General features: G+C 36.3%; 1 protein-coding gene across 4 annotated transcripts in view; it reads right to left on the bottom strand.

Moving 5' to 3' along the window:
• Positions 1–726: 726 nt before the first annotated feature.
• SEC23A (SEC23 homolog A, COPII coat complex component) overlaps positions 727–17,701 on the bottom strand; it is a 60,761-nt gene continuing 43,786 nt past the window's right edge. For 2 of the 4 annotated variants that reach the window (XM_021701528.2, XM_021701529.2), the window contains exons 16-20: positions 17,439–17,600; positions 15,396–15,482; positions 12,761–12,916; positions 10,843–10,908; positions 755–2,152 (exon numbers count right to left, since the gene is read on the bottom strand). In XM_021701528.2, the coding sequence (XP_021557203.1) occupies positions 2,063–2,152; positions 10,843–10,908; positions 12,761–12,916; positions 15,396–15,482; positions 17,439–17,600 (561 nt within the window). In that variant the 3' untranslated portion in view covers positions 755–2,062. Of the gene's footprint in view, positions 2,153–10,842; positions 10,909–12,760; positions 12,917–15,395; positions 15,483–17,438; positions 17,601–17,701 lie in introns of all 4 variants that reach the window. The other 2 variants (XM_044918314.1, XM_044918315.1) reach the window with 2 other exon arrangements.

The following is a 17,701-nucleotide window of genomic DNA, read 5'->3' as shown; positions in this document are numbered from 1 at the left end:
CCAGAGAGAGCGCACACAAGCAGGGGGAGCGGCAGGTAGAGGGAGAAGCAGGCTCCCCCACTGAGCAAGGAGCCCAATGCGGGACTTGCTTTGGTCCTTTGTCCTTTGTCTTGCTTTTGGTCCTTTGGCTCATGACATGAGCCAAAGGCAGACACTCAACTGACTGAGCCACCCAGGCGTCCCTCAATAATCTATTTAAATAGATAGCAATTTAGTAATAGCTAAATTATACACAAACAGATCCCAGGTGCTTTCTTTCAACCCTAAATGGGGGTATGATGATATATTTGTTCCTCCTTATCCCTTAAATAGAGGTACTTTAGCACCTTCAGCTGTAATTGATTTAGAAGTAAAGGACAGTTCTGTGGTAAGTACTCACTTATCACTCAAGAATAACAATGCATTCTTAAAGAGCGTAAGCTAAGGGGCCACGCAAATTAAACATGTATCATCATCACAGGGGCTTAATTCAATTCAAAATATGTTAACTCCAAAACACAGTTTCCTTATAGCAAAAACTACTACTTTGGGGAAGATGAAAATGCTCTAAAATTGATTACACAACTCTGAATATTCTAAAAACCACTGAGCTATACTTTAAATGGGTGAACTGTGTGGTATGTGAATTATGTCCCAATAAAGCTGCCATTTTTTAAAAAAGAACACTTTTTCATCTGCTCATAGCATATTATATAATTGCTCTAATTTTACATTAGGCTTCTCAGGCTTTACTAGACTTCAAAATAAGCAGGAAAACACAGAAAAAGTATATTTTATTGGTATTTAGGCCTAGCACAGTTCAATTCAAATGGAACAGAGCAATTTATTTAACTGAATATAATATATGAACAATTTTTTAAAGTTTCTGTTTTATCATATGATTGTGTTCATGCAAGTACAATCATCAAACTGCCCTTCTAAGCATTTATCATAGCACCACCTTTTATTTGCAGTACTTGATATAAATTTCATTGTCAAACATCTGGCTTTAGCAATGTAAACATTTGCTACAAGTAAACTTTAAAAGGTAAAAGTGAATGATACTAATGAATAAATCAAAATAAAACTGAGCATCACCACATGATATCATCCAACAAAATATTATATAATACTGTTTCAATAAGAACTTAATACCGTTCACAAAATGGAAGCAAAAATAAAAAGTAATATGTAAACTCCCAAAATAGTGTTAAAATACTGAAGGATATATGTAAAATTTACTTCAGAAAACAAGGGCAAACAGCATAACCATGCAGTAAAAATCAATTTTGGTTTAGTAGTGACAACAGTTACTTTACTGCAGACTTCCTAAAATACATTATGACAAAATGGTTTGTTTATTTTCAATCACCCTTTTAAAAAAAAATTATCATGTCTAATCACATAAGTTGGGTACTTTATGGAAATTTCACATTTTTTGTCTGTTATGGAACTGCTACCCCAGAAACTTTTCATCTCTAAACTATTTTTCCAAATGACCAAAAACATTAAATTATCTTTGTGAAAATTACCTTATATAAAGTCAAAGAATTCCTAAGCAAATCATCATAAAAATAAATCTGCCTTAACAGAATAAGTACAGAAAAAGTATACGCATAAGTGCTTGAAAATCACGGATATATTTCAATGAACAGGCAAAAATGTTCACATTTATCATTACTGTTGATGATTTTGTTCACTTTCTGGTTAAAATCAAGAAACAAGTTTTCAAAAAGTTAGCAAGGACATTCAGTGCCACTTTGGATTTTTCTGTAATATACAAACAAGTTACATCTCTGTAGTACAAGGCCAACTCTATTTTTACTCTTTAACATAATTAAGTTATAAAGACCTCAGATTTCTAAAACCAGTCATAATACTGTGGCAAACTAAATAAATTTGTTCTTATTGCTCTTATATTCCAGCTTAATCTACAAATGTGAACATTTTTCCACATGTCTCAAACCATACTAATACAAAGAGTCTAGAGATACCTGTTAGTTTCCACAGATAAACTGAAAAAGGAAAAAAATGAAATTCAAATAATTTCATCTTCTTAAGTGTCCTTAATATGTTTAACACTTCAAGCAGCACTTGACACAGCAAGTTTCTTCAAGTGATCCATAAACACTTGTAAACTAACATCATCTGTGAGAATAGGTGCTCCAGATTCCTAGAGGAAAAGAAAGATATTTGCTATGATTAAAACATAGAGTAATACCTTAAAATGTATAAGCAAATGTTTAAAACAGACAAGGAATCATTGTAAGCAGAATAATGCCTATGCTCCTGTTGTAAAATAAAGAATCCGACTGGCCTTTATCCCTGGTTCCTCAGAGGGAGACTCTACATCCTTGGAATTTCCTAATAATGTCTTTGTTATTCATAAACCCCTCAGATCACAGCTGAGTTCATGCTTTGAGATGAGATGAATCAGGATGGGGGCCAGTCACCAGAAAGATCAACATGTGATTAGAGGACTGGGGACTTAAGACAGCCTGACCTCGGGGCACCTGGGTGGCTCAGTCGTTAAGTGTCTGCCTTCAGCTCAGGTCATGATCCCAGGGTCCTGGGATCGAGCCCCGCATCAGGCTCCCTGCTCAGCGGGAAGCCTGCTTCTCCCTCTCCCACTCCCCTGCTTGTGTTCCTTCTCTCGCTTTGTCTCTCTCTGTCAAATAAATAAATAAAATCTTTAAAAAAAAAAAAAGACAGCCTGACCTCTAGGGAGGGGAAGTGAGGTCAAGGGAGGGAAAAGAAGAAGGGAGCTGGAGATTCAATCAATCAGGCGTGGTAGTAAAGAAACAAACTCTGGATACCAAAGCTCAGTGGAGCTTGCTAACAAATTTATCAATATGCTAGGAAGGTGACACATTCTGATTCCACGGTGAAAGAACACAGAAGCTCTGTATCTGAAAGCCTCCTAGACCTCACTCTGTGGGATCCCTTCGCTGGTCCTTATTTGCAATCTTTATAATAAAACTGTGATCATAAATACAGTGCTTTCCTGAGTTCTGTGAGTTGTTCTAGGGAGCTGTCAAACCTGAGGTGGGGGTGGGGGGTGTGGGGAATACCCCCACACACACCCACACAGGTTTGTAGCTAGTTGGTCAGAGGTGCAGGATCCTGCTTACAGCTGGCACCTGAAGTTGGGGGCAGGCTTGCTGTGAACCATGTCCTTTAACTGGTGGAGTCTGCACTACCCCAAGTGGTCAGGATCAGATTTGCACTGCAGAATCAGAATAGCTACATACCCAACTTAATCTTTACAGTAGTGAAGTGTTCATTTGTCTTGAATATATTGGCGCTTTATCACTACTAAGGAATAAATAAATGGCTTGGTGAGATTATTGCAGCCTGACTACTAAATAAAACTGAAATTGCACATATTTTGGGGTGCCTATGTGTCTCAGGAGCATTTGACTCTTGGTTTCTGCTCAGGTCATGGTGTTGGGATCCTGGTATCGAGCCCCATGTCTGGCCCTGTGCTCAGTGAGGAATCTGCTTAAGAGATTCTCTCTCTCTCCCTCTCCCTTCCCCACTGCTGTTTCCCCTGATTGTGCTCTAATAAATAAATGAAATTTAAAAAAAAAAGAAATTGCACATATTTTAACAGACATGCCAGCTGGAAAGAAGTACATTTACAGTATTTTTAAAATAAACTATGTTTACTGTTTTCATTCAAGTAATTTTAATTGATCTCCATGGGTTCTAATTAACAAGAGTTAAGAAAAATTCCTAACTTCTATTTTAATAAAAACTGTGTTGACAGAATGACTTTCACTAATCCAAACCACTAATAGTACAATTCTGTTGTAGCAAGAAAAAGGTTTTCTGAAAGATTTTATATCTGGATTTTAAAATTTTTCACCCGATACTCAAGTTCTCATTTATAAGTAAATATAAAAAACCTAAAACAAAGAAGTAAAGTAATTTTTAGAGATCAGCAAGTGGGTAACAAATAGGAGATGGGAATTTATAGCTCTTGTAAATTCTAGTCTGGCATTGCCACAGACAGGCCGTAACCTCTCCTGAATAAAGGAAAATCAATTTTATTATGTGTTTTCATACGTTAATTATAAAAACTTGAAAAACTTGACAATGAAGGGAAACAACAGCACTGGGAATAAAAGCTTGGAGTTTGGAGCCAGACTGCATGGGCTCAATTCCTCGCTCAGCCACTTACCGCTTGCATGATTTTGAGGAACATACATTACTTAACCTCTCTGTGTCTTAGTTTCCTCATTTGTAAAATAAGGATAACAACAGGACCTATTTCATATGGTTGTTATAATGATTAAATGAGTTCAACTGTGTAAGGAAACCAGAACAATACCTGACACATAGCAGGAATACAACATGTTTGAGCTATATTATTACCTCTTTTGAAAAATCTATTATTTTATAACACTGAAGTATTTTTCCTTATTGTACATTCATAGTTAACACAGAGAGAAGCAAAGGCCTCAAAGATATGACTTAGACTAATAATAACCTGGTAACTCTTGCTTTTTTTCTTTCTGTAACTATTCCTGATTTTCTTTCAACTTACACGTTTTCCACCTCAACTCACCCAATCTCAGATCTATTTCTCCCGGTCAAGACAAAATACGCATCAATTTTCTAATTTATATACTGTAGAGATCTTATTTGAAATTATATGCTCAACTCAGTCTTATCAAAAATTTGCAGTTGATTGATCTTAATTTTTCAACTGCACCCTTTTTCTCCTTAAAATATATCCACGATTAGGCAGAAAGAGCCAAGCTTTCTATCACTGAACGTAGGAAGCATGACAGCAGTGGGGAAGCAGTGTTGCAGTGGCGCCCTCTTCAGGCCATCCATGGATAAAACTTACCGCTGGTACTTGATCGCTGACAAAAAGAAAACTAAAATGTAAGATTGTATAATTTTTAGTAAAATGCTTGGCTACCAAGTTAACTCCCTAAATTGCAATCACTGGTTTAGCTTAATGATTAAAAATTCAGATTCTCCAGTCAGAGTGGTCTAGGGTCAAATCCAGACCCTGCCACAGTTTAGCTATGTGATCTTGGATAAGTTACTTAAGCTGTTTAAACCTAATTTCCTCTTCTGAAAAACAGAGTTAATAGTAACCACCTCATAAGAGTGTTTTAATGATTAAATAGGAGTGCATAAGAAGCTCAGCACAGGAACTAAAACAGTATAGATTCAGTTTATCAGTTATTATCTATAAAAATATTAACATAATTTCTCTTACAAAAAGCACAGGTCAAGAAAGACCTTAGGGTTCTTGTTTATGCCTCTAATGCCTCTACTTCCAGGTCATAATAATTAAACTTCAAAGTTTAAAACAGGTTTTCTTTCCTATTTAAAATATCTTTGGGGCCCCCAGGTGACTCAGTCAGTTAGGCATCCAACTCTTGATTTCAGCTCAGGTCATGAACTCAAGGGTCATGGGATCAAGCATCAGGCTCCACACTCAGCAGGGAGTCTGCTTGAAATTCTCTCTCCCTCTCTCTAAAATAAATAAATCTTTAAAAATAAAATATCTTAAGGAGAGACTTATTTTTCCCCATTGATAACAAGGAAAACTAATAACTAATATTTACTGAGTCTTACTGTGCATATCAAGCACATATTATTAAACTGTGACAAAGAAGAAAAGGCAAAGATAAGTAACTTATAGTTTTCAACTACCAGCCCAGAATGATGCCTCTCCATGTTTAACAGCTCAAGTTCTTTATAAGCATACAGACTGTATCTCCATGTTGTAATTTTTTTTTTCTTAAGTAGGCTCCAAACCCAATATGGGGCTTGAACTCACAGCCCTGAGATCAAGAGTCACAAGCTCTACTGACTGAGCCAACCAGGCGCCCCCATGTTGTAATTTAAACCCAGAAAAGCAAGAAGCAAGTTTTATTTCCATGAACTAAACTACACTTTTTAATGTAGAAATTCAGCCACAAAGATATATTTTATTTGGTCTGCATTAATGTGAGCTCACAACGTTTTGTTAAATAAATTATGTAAATGGCAATGATCAGCTAGAGGGGAGGAACAGTTACCCCCTTTAGAAAAGGATTTCTGTATTCTTCGCACAAACCCTAGTCCACCAGAGTCCCAGGTATTGCCTCTTCACACAGAGAGCATCAGATTTTCTTAAAGGAGCTTCACTCATTTGTTACTCACCTGGCCCCCAAGGGCATTTGATAGGGGACCCCTGATGAATACTATTTTAAAGCATCCTTTAAGCTCCTCTTCTCCATAATGACTAATCACCATTTCCATGAACTTTATTAATTGGTCCTACTTTCCTATCTTCTTTCAATTTTCTTTTCTTAAGTAAGTTTCTCTTAAGTTGTGAGATCCAGAACTAAATCCAATACTCAGATGACTCAAGCAAAATGGAAAGGCTGATTCATTGTACATTCTTTTTTCCAAACTTCCACGTCACAGTAGTATACTTGACTTTTCATTTCACAGCAAGAGGAATGGTGAGGGTGATACTGATAATGCATATGTATATGCATTATATGGGCATAAATTTTTTCTCTCACATGCTATACCCCCTTCCACACTTTCCAAGAGTAAGTTCCTTTCCTTACCATAAAAACCTTACTTTTCAGGAGTTTTAGACCATGGATTCAATTTATTTATCTATATCATAAAGGCTCCTTAACTCTTAAATACCTCCACAAAGCTCCCATACTCTAAACTCTGTTCTCCTGCCCAAATCTATTATACTCAATACATGCTATGTTTAAGGTACTGTGGAAAGTCAAAAATTAAAATGACATAGTCATTACTCATAAGGGCCATCAGAAATGGATGAAAAAAAGGAATGAAGGGGCAGGGATATTATACCAAACGAGTCATGCAATCATAAAAAAAGTTTCATGGAAGGCACCTGGGTGGCTCAATCAGCTAAGCATCTGCCTTCGGCTCAGGTCATGATCCCAGGGTCCTGGGATCGAGTCCTGCATCGGGCTCCCTGCTCAGCAGGGAGTCTGCTTCTCCCTCTCCCTCTACCCCTCCCACCTGCTCATGCTGCCTCTCTCAAATAAATAGATAAAATCTTAAAAAAAAAAGAAAAAGAGAAAGTTTCATGGAGTCAGTGAACTTTGAACCCAGCCTTAAGGGATGGCTACCATGTGGTGACATGGGGGACTACTAGGGACAAGTCATAAAGATGGTAACATGCTTACTGTATTCAAAGTGAAATAAGAAATCTAGTTGGCTAAAAAGACAAAACAGTAGCTAAAAGTGGGAAAACTTTGGATTATGCAACAAAGGACCCTCAAAAGCAATATAAGGAGTTTATATGTAATTCCAAAGGAGGTTATTAAAGATTAAATTTTTTTTTTAATTTTATTTATTTATCTGAGAGAGAGCATGGGAGCACGTGAGCTAGGGGAGGGGCAGAGGGAGAGAGAGAATCTCTAGCAGATTCTGCGCTAAGCGCAGAGCCTGACACAGGGCCTGATCTCATGACTCTGAGATCATGACCTGAGCCGAAACCAAGAGTTGGACACTTAAACGACTGAGCCACCCAGGTGCCCCAGAAATTAACTTAGAACTGCTTCAGGGAGACGACTCTGGCCATTGCCAAAATGGAAGAAACAGGGCTGAAGCACTGACAATCTATGTGAATAGTAACAAGGGCTTGACCTCAGTTAGTGACAGGGAAAGGAGGGAATGGATAGGGGCAAGAGACCAAATAATTTGTGAATAATTAGGGGCAGAAGGGAGAAAATAAAATGCAAATGACTAAAGTTCCAAGCCTTGGGAATTGAGAGAATGGTGGGGCCCTCTGTAAAAATAGGAAAGTCAAGCAGAACAAGACGGTATAAATGAGAGTAAGTTCAAGTTGGGACATGTTGCTTATGAAATGTCTACAGGAAGCTCCAGTGATGTGTAACAGACAGTTATGGAAATTCCGGGCTATAGCTCAAAGTGAAGTCAAACCAAAGGTGGAGATTTGCAAGTTAGCCTCGGATGAAAGCTGAAGCCACAGGGGTGTAATCACCCAGAAAAACAATGTATGCAGAGAAATCAGGGCAAAATTTTGAGGCACCTCTATATTTAAAGGGAAGGGGCCTTAATCCTAATTACTACATCTTCTACCCAGCCTGGACCTCACAGTCATTTAACATTGCTCTAAATCATTGCACTCCCTTTAATGTGTCCATCTTTCTTATCTCCAGTGCTAAATTACCCCCAAAGTCTTTCATCTCTGATGCAATGCCTGAACTACAATGCATGGTTAAAAGAACATAATGGAAACAAGCTCTAGAAATTGTTAGTAAATAAAATGGGCCCTCACTGCTATAAAAGCCTTTTGTTCACCTGCGGTTGCTTTCTTATATTCCTTATAGCTATTTTTAAATCTTTTCTGTTTTCTATTCCTTTAACCCCAGCATGTCTCACTCTTAGTGAATAATCCACTATTACTGAAAAGTAACAGGTAATTATCCAATATGAGCATTGTTCTCAACATCTTTCTCTGTCATTACCCTTCCTACCATTTGCTTCTGCAGAACGAAATGTCCTGCCTCCTTAACAATGCTTCAACTCCATACAGTGCTGTGATCACACTGTCTGCTTCTGAGGATCTTAAACATCTATACTCTGTTCTTTTATCAGCATCTTGCACTTGGTCTACACATAAGTTCTGTATCCTTATCCTAATAAGAATCATCCTTCTATCCTACTACCCGAACTCAGACTAAATTTGCAAAAGAACCATTAACACTTACAACCTCCACTTCTTCACCACCCACTAATTCCTTACAATCTATCTTGAACTCAACGACTATTTAAAACTGCTTACCAGGGCCACAAATGACCTCCTAGTCTTCAAATCCATCCACCTTTTTTAAGTCTTCATCCTCCTTCAAAGGTCTGCAGCATCTCAATATTTGTTAACCCCTTTCCTTCTTTCTATAAAGCCCTCCCTCACCTATTATGACAGTATGGTATTCTTTTCATTTTCCTTCCACCTCTCTATTACAAAATACTCCTACCACTTGTACTTCCTCAAGGGTTTATCTCATCCTTCTTTTGCCTCTCAACTCTCTCCCTGAACAAGTATTCACTGTGATGACTTTAAGTATCACTTGTCCATGATCAACTTTCACATTCTTGCCTTCTAATAGCCTGCTCAATCTGGCCATCTAGATGTTATCTCAAATTCAGTGTGCCTAAAATCAAACATTTTCTCTCTGCCTTCCCACTTACTGGCACATTTCTCCTAGTTACCCAGGCTCAAAATCCTACATTACCTTGTTCTCCCTCAACTATTTATTTTTTAAAAATTCAAACGTATAGAAAAGTTGAGAAAAAAGTACAGTGAACACCCACATACTCTATACGTAAATTCACTGATTAATACTTTGCCACATTTGCTTTATGTTTCTATATGTTTCCTTTTCTTTCTTTTGTTGAATCATTTCTAGAAGTTGAAGACATCATGATATTTTACCCCCTTTAGGATACATCTCCCAAGGTTACAGACAATCTCCTATATAACCACAACAGTAGTATCACAATCAAGAAATTTAATATTATACTAGTAGCTGATACACAGTCCATACTCAAATTTCACAAATTATCCCAATTATGTTATTATTGTTTTCCAGAATCCAATCAGAATTCACATTTTGCATTTAGAGTAACTTTTACTTTCCTGCAACTTCCAATCAAATCTCACTGGTTCCACATTTAAAATATCACCAAAATCTATTCCTTTTTGCCATCTTGCCTTCATTCCCCCTCACTTGGATTACTTCAAAATACAGTTTCAACTTACAGACTACTCTCAATTAATCTTGAGTCAACTATATTATCTAAGACTCAAATTTGCCCCTGTCCAAAAACCTTCAGTAACATTTTATTACTTACTAAATGAAGACTCAGCTCCTCGGCACTCAACCTAGCATTTAAGATCCTCTACAATTTAGCCACACAATACATTTCCAGTTTATTGTTCTATTCATCCTATGTGTGTACCTTACTTGGTCCACACTGTCCTCTACCTGGAATTTCTCACACAATTTCTACTTCTTGAAATTGTAACCATTCTAAAAGGAAATGTTCCCTTTTCTGAGCTCTTTTCTGATTACACGCTGTCTCCTGCTGCCACCATGCACTCTCTTCCCCTCTTCCTCTTCTAACTCCTGTAATATTTTATATCTTTCTAAAAAGAACATATCTCATATTGACTTATTACTTAGTTATCTTATCTCTAATGCTAGACTACCAGCTCTTTACAAGCAGAGATAATCAAAGTGATGAATCACTAAATTCTACTTCTGAAACCAATATTACACTATATGTTAACTAACTAGAATTTAAATAAAAACTGAAACAAACAAACAAAAAAAGCAGGGATGATCACTATGTACCCAAAAGTACCAACACAGAGTCCTGTAATTGGATACTTGATAAATGTTGATATATTGTACCAAGAGGTAGGACTTCTAAGAAATCAAAATATATTAACAATGATTTCCAGGCCTCCTGCCTCTCTTGTTCAACTACAATCCCTGACCTCTTCCAACTTATTATGTGTGGCCTTTTATAGTTCACGTCCTAGCAGTAAGCTTAAATCATCACTTCCTATCTTATATTATGCACTATATTGCTTTTTGTCTCAAGGGTGTAGTCCTAAACTAGAAATATGAAGGAATTCTACCTATTTGATATGATCACCTTTTATTTTCTATGATGCCACCAAATGCTAATTCTATTTTCTACTCATTTTTTCATTACTTTTCCAATAGAAATCATTAGCAAATACACAGGGAAAAAATGTAGCTCTCACTAAAATAACAAACTATAAATACACAAAAGAAATAATTTCCAAGATCCACTATTTACACTTACCTGTCCCCAGGCATACATATTATTATGAGTCTGGGAAGGGTTGACTTTTGAAAGCAGGAAACGGGCCTTAAAAGCGAAGAAGAAATAACATTATTCATCAAAAATAGATTTAGTCAATATGAGCTGAACAAACACATTATGCGATCTAAAATCAACTTTATTTAGTATGTTCTGATAAAATTAATTTTATTAAGAGGCAACTTTAAAAAAAATAAATTTTGGAAATATATGGGCCACTACATACTACAAATAAATGCACCCTCTTCTCTCCAAATCATACATTCATAACAACAAATTAAACTGTTGAATCCAAAACTCAGCATATAAAATTTATGTGTGCAACAAGTACAAGATTAGTGTGAAATTTACTAAACCCTTGGTCTGAAACGTCATCAGAGATCTGAAGTACCAAAAAGTACCCTATACATTCTTTTACTTTAAACAATGACTCTCAAACTTTCTTAACCTGTAGGCTATTCCATAAGACAACTTATCCAACATTTTAACCATCTCTCCACTAAGCTTTATCATCACGAAAACCAGAATAAAAGAGGAAAATAGCACTACACATGATGAGACATCAATGAGAGAACTAGGCATAAATTATTATTTCATACTGAAAAACACAGGCAGTCATATCTTCTGAAATTCAGTATCACACAAAATCTTTTTCTAATCCATGAGTAAGCAGTTTAACACAAGAGCACTGGCTCTAGAGTCAGAACACCTAGATGTGAATGCCCGCTTCTTCATTTACTGTGTTTCCTTGGCCACACATAACCTAAGCCTCAGTCTTATTATCTGTAAAATGGAGATAACAATAGGACTGTTATGAGGATCAAATGAGACAAGGTGTTAAAGTACTAACAGCTTTGCAAATTCTCAATACATGGTACCTCTTATTATAAATATAATAAAACCCTAAAAATAACTACTATCATTTATGAATAATAGTTACTAATACCATCTATTTTATAATACTGTGCTAGGCACTAGGGAAACAACAATAAATGAAGCAAGGTACCTGCCTTTAGTAAGTGAAACAAACTTATGATAACCTATAATTAAATTTATTATAGCTCTAATACAATTACAAGGGAGAAGTAAAAACTATTTTAAGAGTCTATGATAAGGGGCTCAGTCGTTAAGCGTCTGCCTTCAACTCAGGTCATGATCCCAGAGTCATGGGATCGAGCCCTGCATCGGGCTCCCTGCTCTGCAGGAAGCCTGCTTCTCCCTCTCCCACTCCCCCTGCTTGTGTTCCCTCTCTCGCTGTGCCTCACTCTGTCAAATAAATAAATAAATAAATAAATAGTCTTTAAAAAAAAAAAAGAGTCTATGTTAAGGGGTCTTAAACCTAGCCTTCTGAAAGGTCCTGAAGGGCCATGTATATATGTACATGTACTTTATTTAATCTTCATAATTCTAAAATCCACAAGGCCTTTTGTAATATAATGCTTTCCTATTATATGACATTTTCTAGAAAACTGAAATGACAGAATGAGGAAAACAGAAAAAATTATGTTACCGCAAACTTCATACTCCCAGACTTCTTCATTAAATAAACAGATTTAACAAAATTATACTAAAAAAGCTACACTAAAATGTTTTCCAAGTTGTTCTTCTTGCCCCACTAAAGCTGATGTGCCACCATAACATCATCCTGGCTCTGTTATTAAATCTGAGCTGGTGGCAGAAGGTGGGAGAAACTGCTAGCTTTAAGCAACTGGCCAATAATCACTGCTTTGCTCCCAATGCTAAGGCAAAAAGCAAGCATATTTTCCCTTGTGACCTTCTACCCGCATCCTTCCTCTTTTACTTGCCTTGTGAAACAGTCTTTTCAAATTAAAAGTCAGAAGGCAAATAAGAACAACTCATTACAATCAATACTAACAACAAACAAATTAACTATACTTACCTGGCTACCTCCATGTTCAGTGTCAATGTATCTTGGCATTGGAAATCTGGAGTGAAGAATCTCCTGTGCATCATCCACAGGGGCTTGTAGAAGATGGCGGAAATTTTCATATTCTGGCATGTCCTGGTATCCTGACTTGCGCCACTGTGCAATGGTCTAATTTTAAAACAATTAAAGGAATTATTACTTTTAATTTCTTGCCTATCCAAAAACTTTAAGAGGTTTTTTCAAAGGAATGAATCTTCAGAAAATAAGAAAATTATAAATCATTATTTATCAGTTTTTAAATCAAGAACACTAACTTTGAGGCGCCTGGGTGGCTCAGTCTTCAAGTGTCTGCCTTCGGCTCAGGTCATGATCCCAGAGTCCTGGGATCGAGCCCCGCATGGGGCTCCCTGCTCAGCAGGAAGCCTGCTTCTCCCTACCCTGCTCCCCCTGCTTGTGTTCCCTCTCTCATTGTGTCTCTCTCTGTCAAATAAATAAATAAAATCTTTAAAAAAAAAAGAAGAACACTAATTTTGGCATTCCTGAGTAAAGAGATGCAAAATTAGAATATTTCTTCTCCTTTAGAAGTAAAAAGAAATAGTAAACCAGAAAAATTTTTAAACACTACATTTATATTATTAGCTAAAAGCTATCTACTTAAGTTTATGATAAACAAGAGGGATTTTTGTTAACAGATTTCCCAGAGACTTCAAAATTAACCACCTACTATTATAAGGTTTTTATCAATGGAGTTATGTTCTGGCAAGATATATAAACACAAAAACTTTAGTAATGATAGCAATAAAATTATAAAGATAGTATACCTGTAGAAGAGCATCTGAATCAATTCTTTTATTAAGGTAAGTGGCTCCAAAAACCATGTAATTAAATCATCCAAAAATTTAAACTTGGGCTTGGTTTCTAACTTAACTGCATCAGTCAATATATACTCTATATGGCTTTATAGCTCTGTATTTAACAGAGAAACAGTCATGTGCATTTCAGACTTCTCCTTTAAGCACATTAACAAGCTAGTTTTTAAAAAATCACACACAAAAAAAGCCGCAAAATACCTCACTCTGTCATGTAATAGGCATTATCCTTAAAAATTAAAGGACATTAGTACTGGTATCAATTAAAAATAATAGGGCGCCTGGGTGGCTCAGTTGGTTAAGCGACTGCCTTCGGCTCAGGTCATGATCCCGGAGTCCTGGGATCGAGTCCCGCATCGGGCTCCCTGCTCGGCAGGGAGTCTGCTTCTCCCTCTGACCCTCCCCCCTCTCATGCTCTCTCTTTCTCATTCTCTCTCTCAAATAAATAAATAAAATCTTTAAAAAAAAAAAAATAATAATAATCAATATGGCGCCTGGGTGGCTCAGTTGGTTAAGCGACTGCCTTCGGCTCAGGTCATGATCCTGGAGTCCCGGGATCAAGTCCCGCATCGGGCTCCCTGCTCGGCAGGGAGTCTGCTTCTCCCTCTGACCCTCCTCCCTCTCATGCTCTCTGTCTCTCATTGTCTCTGTCTCAAATAAATAAATAAAATCTTTAAAAAAAAAAAAATAAAAAAAAAATAATAATCAATAAATCTTTTCAAAGGCCTAGATAATATTACTTAAAAGGATATTTTAAGTACGCCTCTATAATTACAGTGCAAATCTAAAATCATTTACAATTAAAACAACTGGAAAATAAATCTGCACAAGTTACTAGAATCCTAGACTATAAATTTGAGTGTGGGTCTGTGAAAAAAAGAATCTCTGTATCATTCAAGGCATCCAGAACACAGAGCTTTCTTATACAGAGGAAACATTTAATTACTGGCTGAATGAATAAATGCAGGAATGAACAGAGTTCTGCTAAATACCTGATTAAAGCTTAATAGCTACTAAAATATTCTGCTCTTTTCAATCATGTACCATTCCAATTAAGCAAAGGTATAAATTTTATTTATTTTTTTTTTTTTAATTTTTTTTTTTTTTTTTAATTTGACAGAGAGAGAGACACAGCGTGAGAGGGAATACAAGCAGGGGGAGTGGGAGAGGGAGAAGCAGTCTTCCCGTGGAGCAGGGAGCCCGATGCGGGGCTCGATCCCAGGACCCTGGGACCATGACCTGAGCCGAAGGCAGACGCTTAACGACTGAGCCACCCAGGCGCCCCCAAAGGTATAAATTTTAATTTTAATTCACTTATCCATTAAAATGAGTTTTCAGATCATGTGGAATATTTTTTAAATACTTTAAATGCATTAAATGGAATACTTTTTAAACGATTACCATGAAGTAATGAAAGGGAGAGCCTGCCTACTTGACAAAGGCTTTTCCCTTCTCGATGTCTCCGGTAAAACCCAAAAGTATGGCATGCCTATGTATATATCAATGCTCTTACTTTCACAACATTACGCTTTGTGTAAAATCCATTTATCCAATCGTACATGGACAAATGGACAAAACAAGCACAGGCAGGTCAAGTGCAAATGAAGTCTAAAAACCAGTGGCAAGAAGAATCATATTTTATACCTATTTTATAAAAATGGAAATAAAAGTTTATCAGAGAGGAAACAGTAGTCATATAGTAAAGAAGGGACAGCTTCCATGAATAAAAACACTCTGTTGCACACACGTGCATAGCGTTAAATGCAATGGAATCTTACCTCACCATGATAAATCAAAATCTGGAAGAATGTGTCCATGAGAAGAATGCGATCCGCAAGAATGCTGCTGCTATCAAGAAGAACCGGCTAACAGAAGAAAACAATGAGAAAGGAGGAAGATGGAAAAAGAAATTACTTAAAGTTACAAAATAGATCTTTCCAGGATATCTTTAAAATTTTAAATTTGTATCTTATAACTTAAAAACATCTTGCTATCATGAATTCTTGCAGTACATTTTAATTTTCTGAGAACTCATATAAACGGAGGTAACAACTGAAAAACAGAGTAGAGCCAAGAGGAAATCAGGGTTAACTCCTAAGCCTGATGATGGACCCGTGAGTGAGAGGGGAAAGGCTTGGGAAAGAGCAAATTTGGAGATGGAAAAATAGTTCTGAGTAGGAAATGTAAGGGAGTGGCCAGAACTAATGACATAAATTTGGATATCACATGCATGAAGATGGTAATTAAAGCTATGTGATTATACTGCATCACAGTACATATCTACACCACAGGGAGGGAAGATAGAGCAAAAGCCAGAGACTGGGCCCTGGAGCATGCCAACACTTCAAAGATCTGAAAAGGAGAAGTCAGCAAAAGGAAACTGAGAAGAACAGGCAGTGATTAGGAGGAAAACCAGTAGGTTTTGCAGGTGTCAGAGAAGTTTAAACAAAAAGTTTTCGAGGAGAGTCCTCATTAGGTAAATAAATGCTGTCGAGAGTTCTGGCAAGACGTAGGACATTGGTTGCCTGGTAAGAGTTGTTTCAGTGTAATGGTAAGGACAAGAATCTGAATAATGGAGGTTGAGAAGAGAATGTGAGGTGAGATCATCATAGAGACAATAGGTAATTTTCTGAGTTTAGCTGCAACTGAGACCAGAGAAATGAATAGCAATTAGAGAAAATGTGAAGTCAAGGGTGGTTTTGTCTGTTGGTTTTTAACATGAATGTGACTCAGGTTTCTATGTTAATGAGAATGATCCAGAGGAAGAGCAAGTGATGATGGAGGAAAGAGAGTAACTCCAACAGCAGAGCCTTAAGTAAATGAAGCTAATGGGATTCGTGGATTAAATGGAAAGGTTGGAATTTAACAGAAGCAGACAGTAGGGATTGTGGGATTCCAAATTTCTTCTAAACACTAATCTACATTCTCCAGATATCTACAATTTACATGTATTACTCTGAAATGAGAAAAAAAAATCTCTCAAGCTTTCTTTCCCAATTCAAAGAACTATAAAACCAAATATATAGCTAGACCATCACATTAACAATATATATTTTCTAGAAAAGTAGACACTATGACAAATTAAAAACAATTATAGTAACAAAATGTTTTATATACTATTTTTTACAAACAATGAATAAAGGCATCACCAGAGATCATTAATCAGGAGATATTATAAATATTCTCTTTATGCTGACCATTCTTAAATATTACTTTCAAATACAGTCATTACATACTTGTAAGTGGTAAAACAGACAATTTTAACTACAAAAAAGAAAAACTTTATTTAACAATTGGTTCAAGTAAGTGGGACAGTTTGCTAAGAAATCTAAATGGATGACTTTATTACCACCTTTCTAAATATACATCTTTATAATTAACTATATCTTAGGTTCAAAAAAAGCTACAGGAGAATAAGATGATATTTAAGCAAGAGGTTTTCTTTAGACAGAATGTCCTAATTATCAGACAGTATACTCTGGAATAAGCTACAGGTTCTAGAATCATCATTACTTCTGGACACTGTTAAAGACAAAAGGATAATCATAAGCCCTAGAGGATTTGATCAACCAAATAACTGCACAAATTGATCTTAAAAGTCTCTCCCACCTCAGTTTTTATATTTTTTTAAATGATTTCCTAGTGCAACCTAGCATATAGTAAGCACTCAAATATTTTTAAGTGAATATATGGGTAACATAACTTCTTGCACTAAATTCCTGTATTTAGTAACTATATTCCAAGAAAACCTTAGTTGTTTTCACTTTTTAATGACACACATCACAGTAACAAAACCAATTTTTGTTTTCTGCCTCTCTTACCTCTGGGGGTCCACTAAAAGAATACGCATACAGAATAGGCTGAATCATGATTAGGGACTGGGTCAAATCTTGACGCATAAAATGGTGACGATAATATGAACTCTCATCAGGACTATTGTTAAAAACTTGTAAGAAAGGAGATCTTCTTAAATGAAACATAAACTACAAGAAAAAAAATGTGAGATAGCTTTTACTGATTTTACTTCAACAGCAGTTTACTATTACAAAAGCATTTAATTAGAACTATTAAGACAATAAAAACA

Source organism: Neomonachus schauinslandi, chromosome 9, assembly GCF_002201575.2.
Source record: "Neomonachus schauinslandi chromosome 9, ASM220157v2, whole genome shotgun sequence".
Taxonomy (NCBI): domain Eukaryota; kingdom Metazoa; phylum Chordata; class Mammalia; order Carnivora; family Phocidae; genus Neomonachus; species Neomonachus schauinslandi.
Note: the sequence above shows the minus strand (reverse complement) of the source record. Positions and strands in the feature narration are given on the sequence as shown.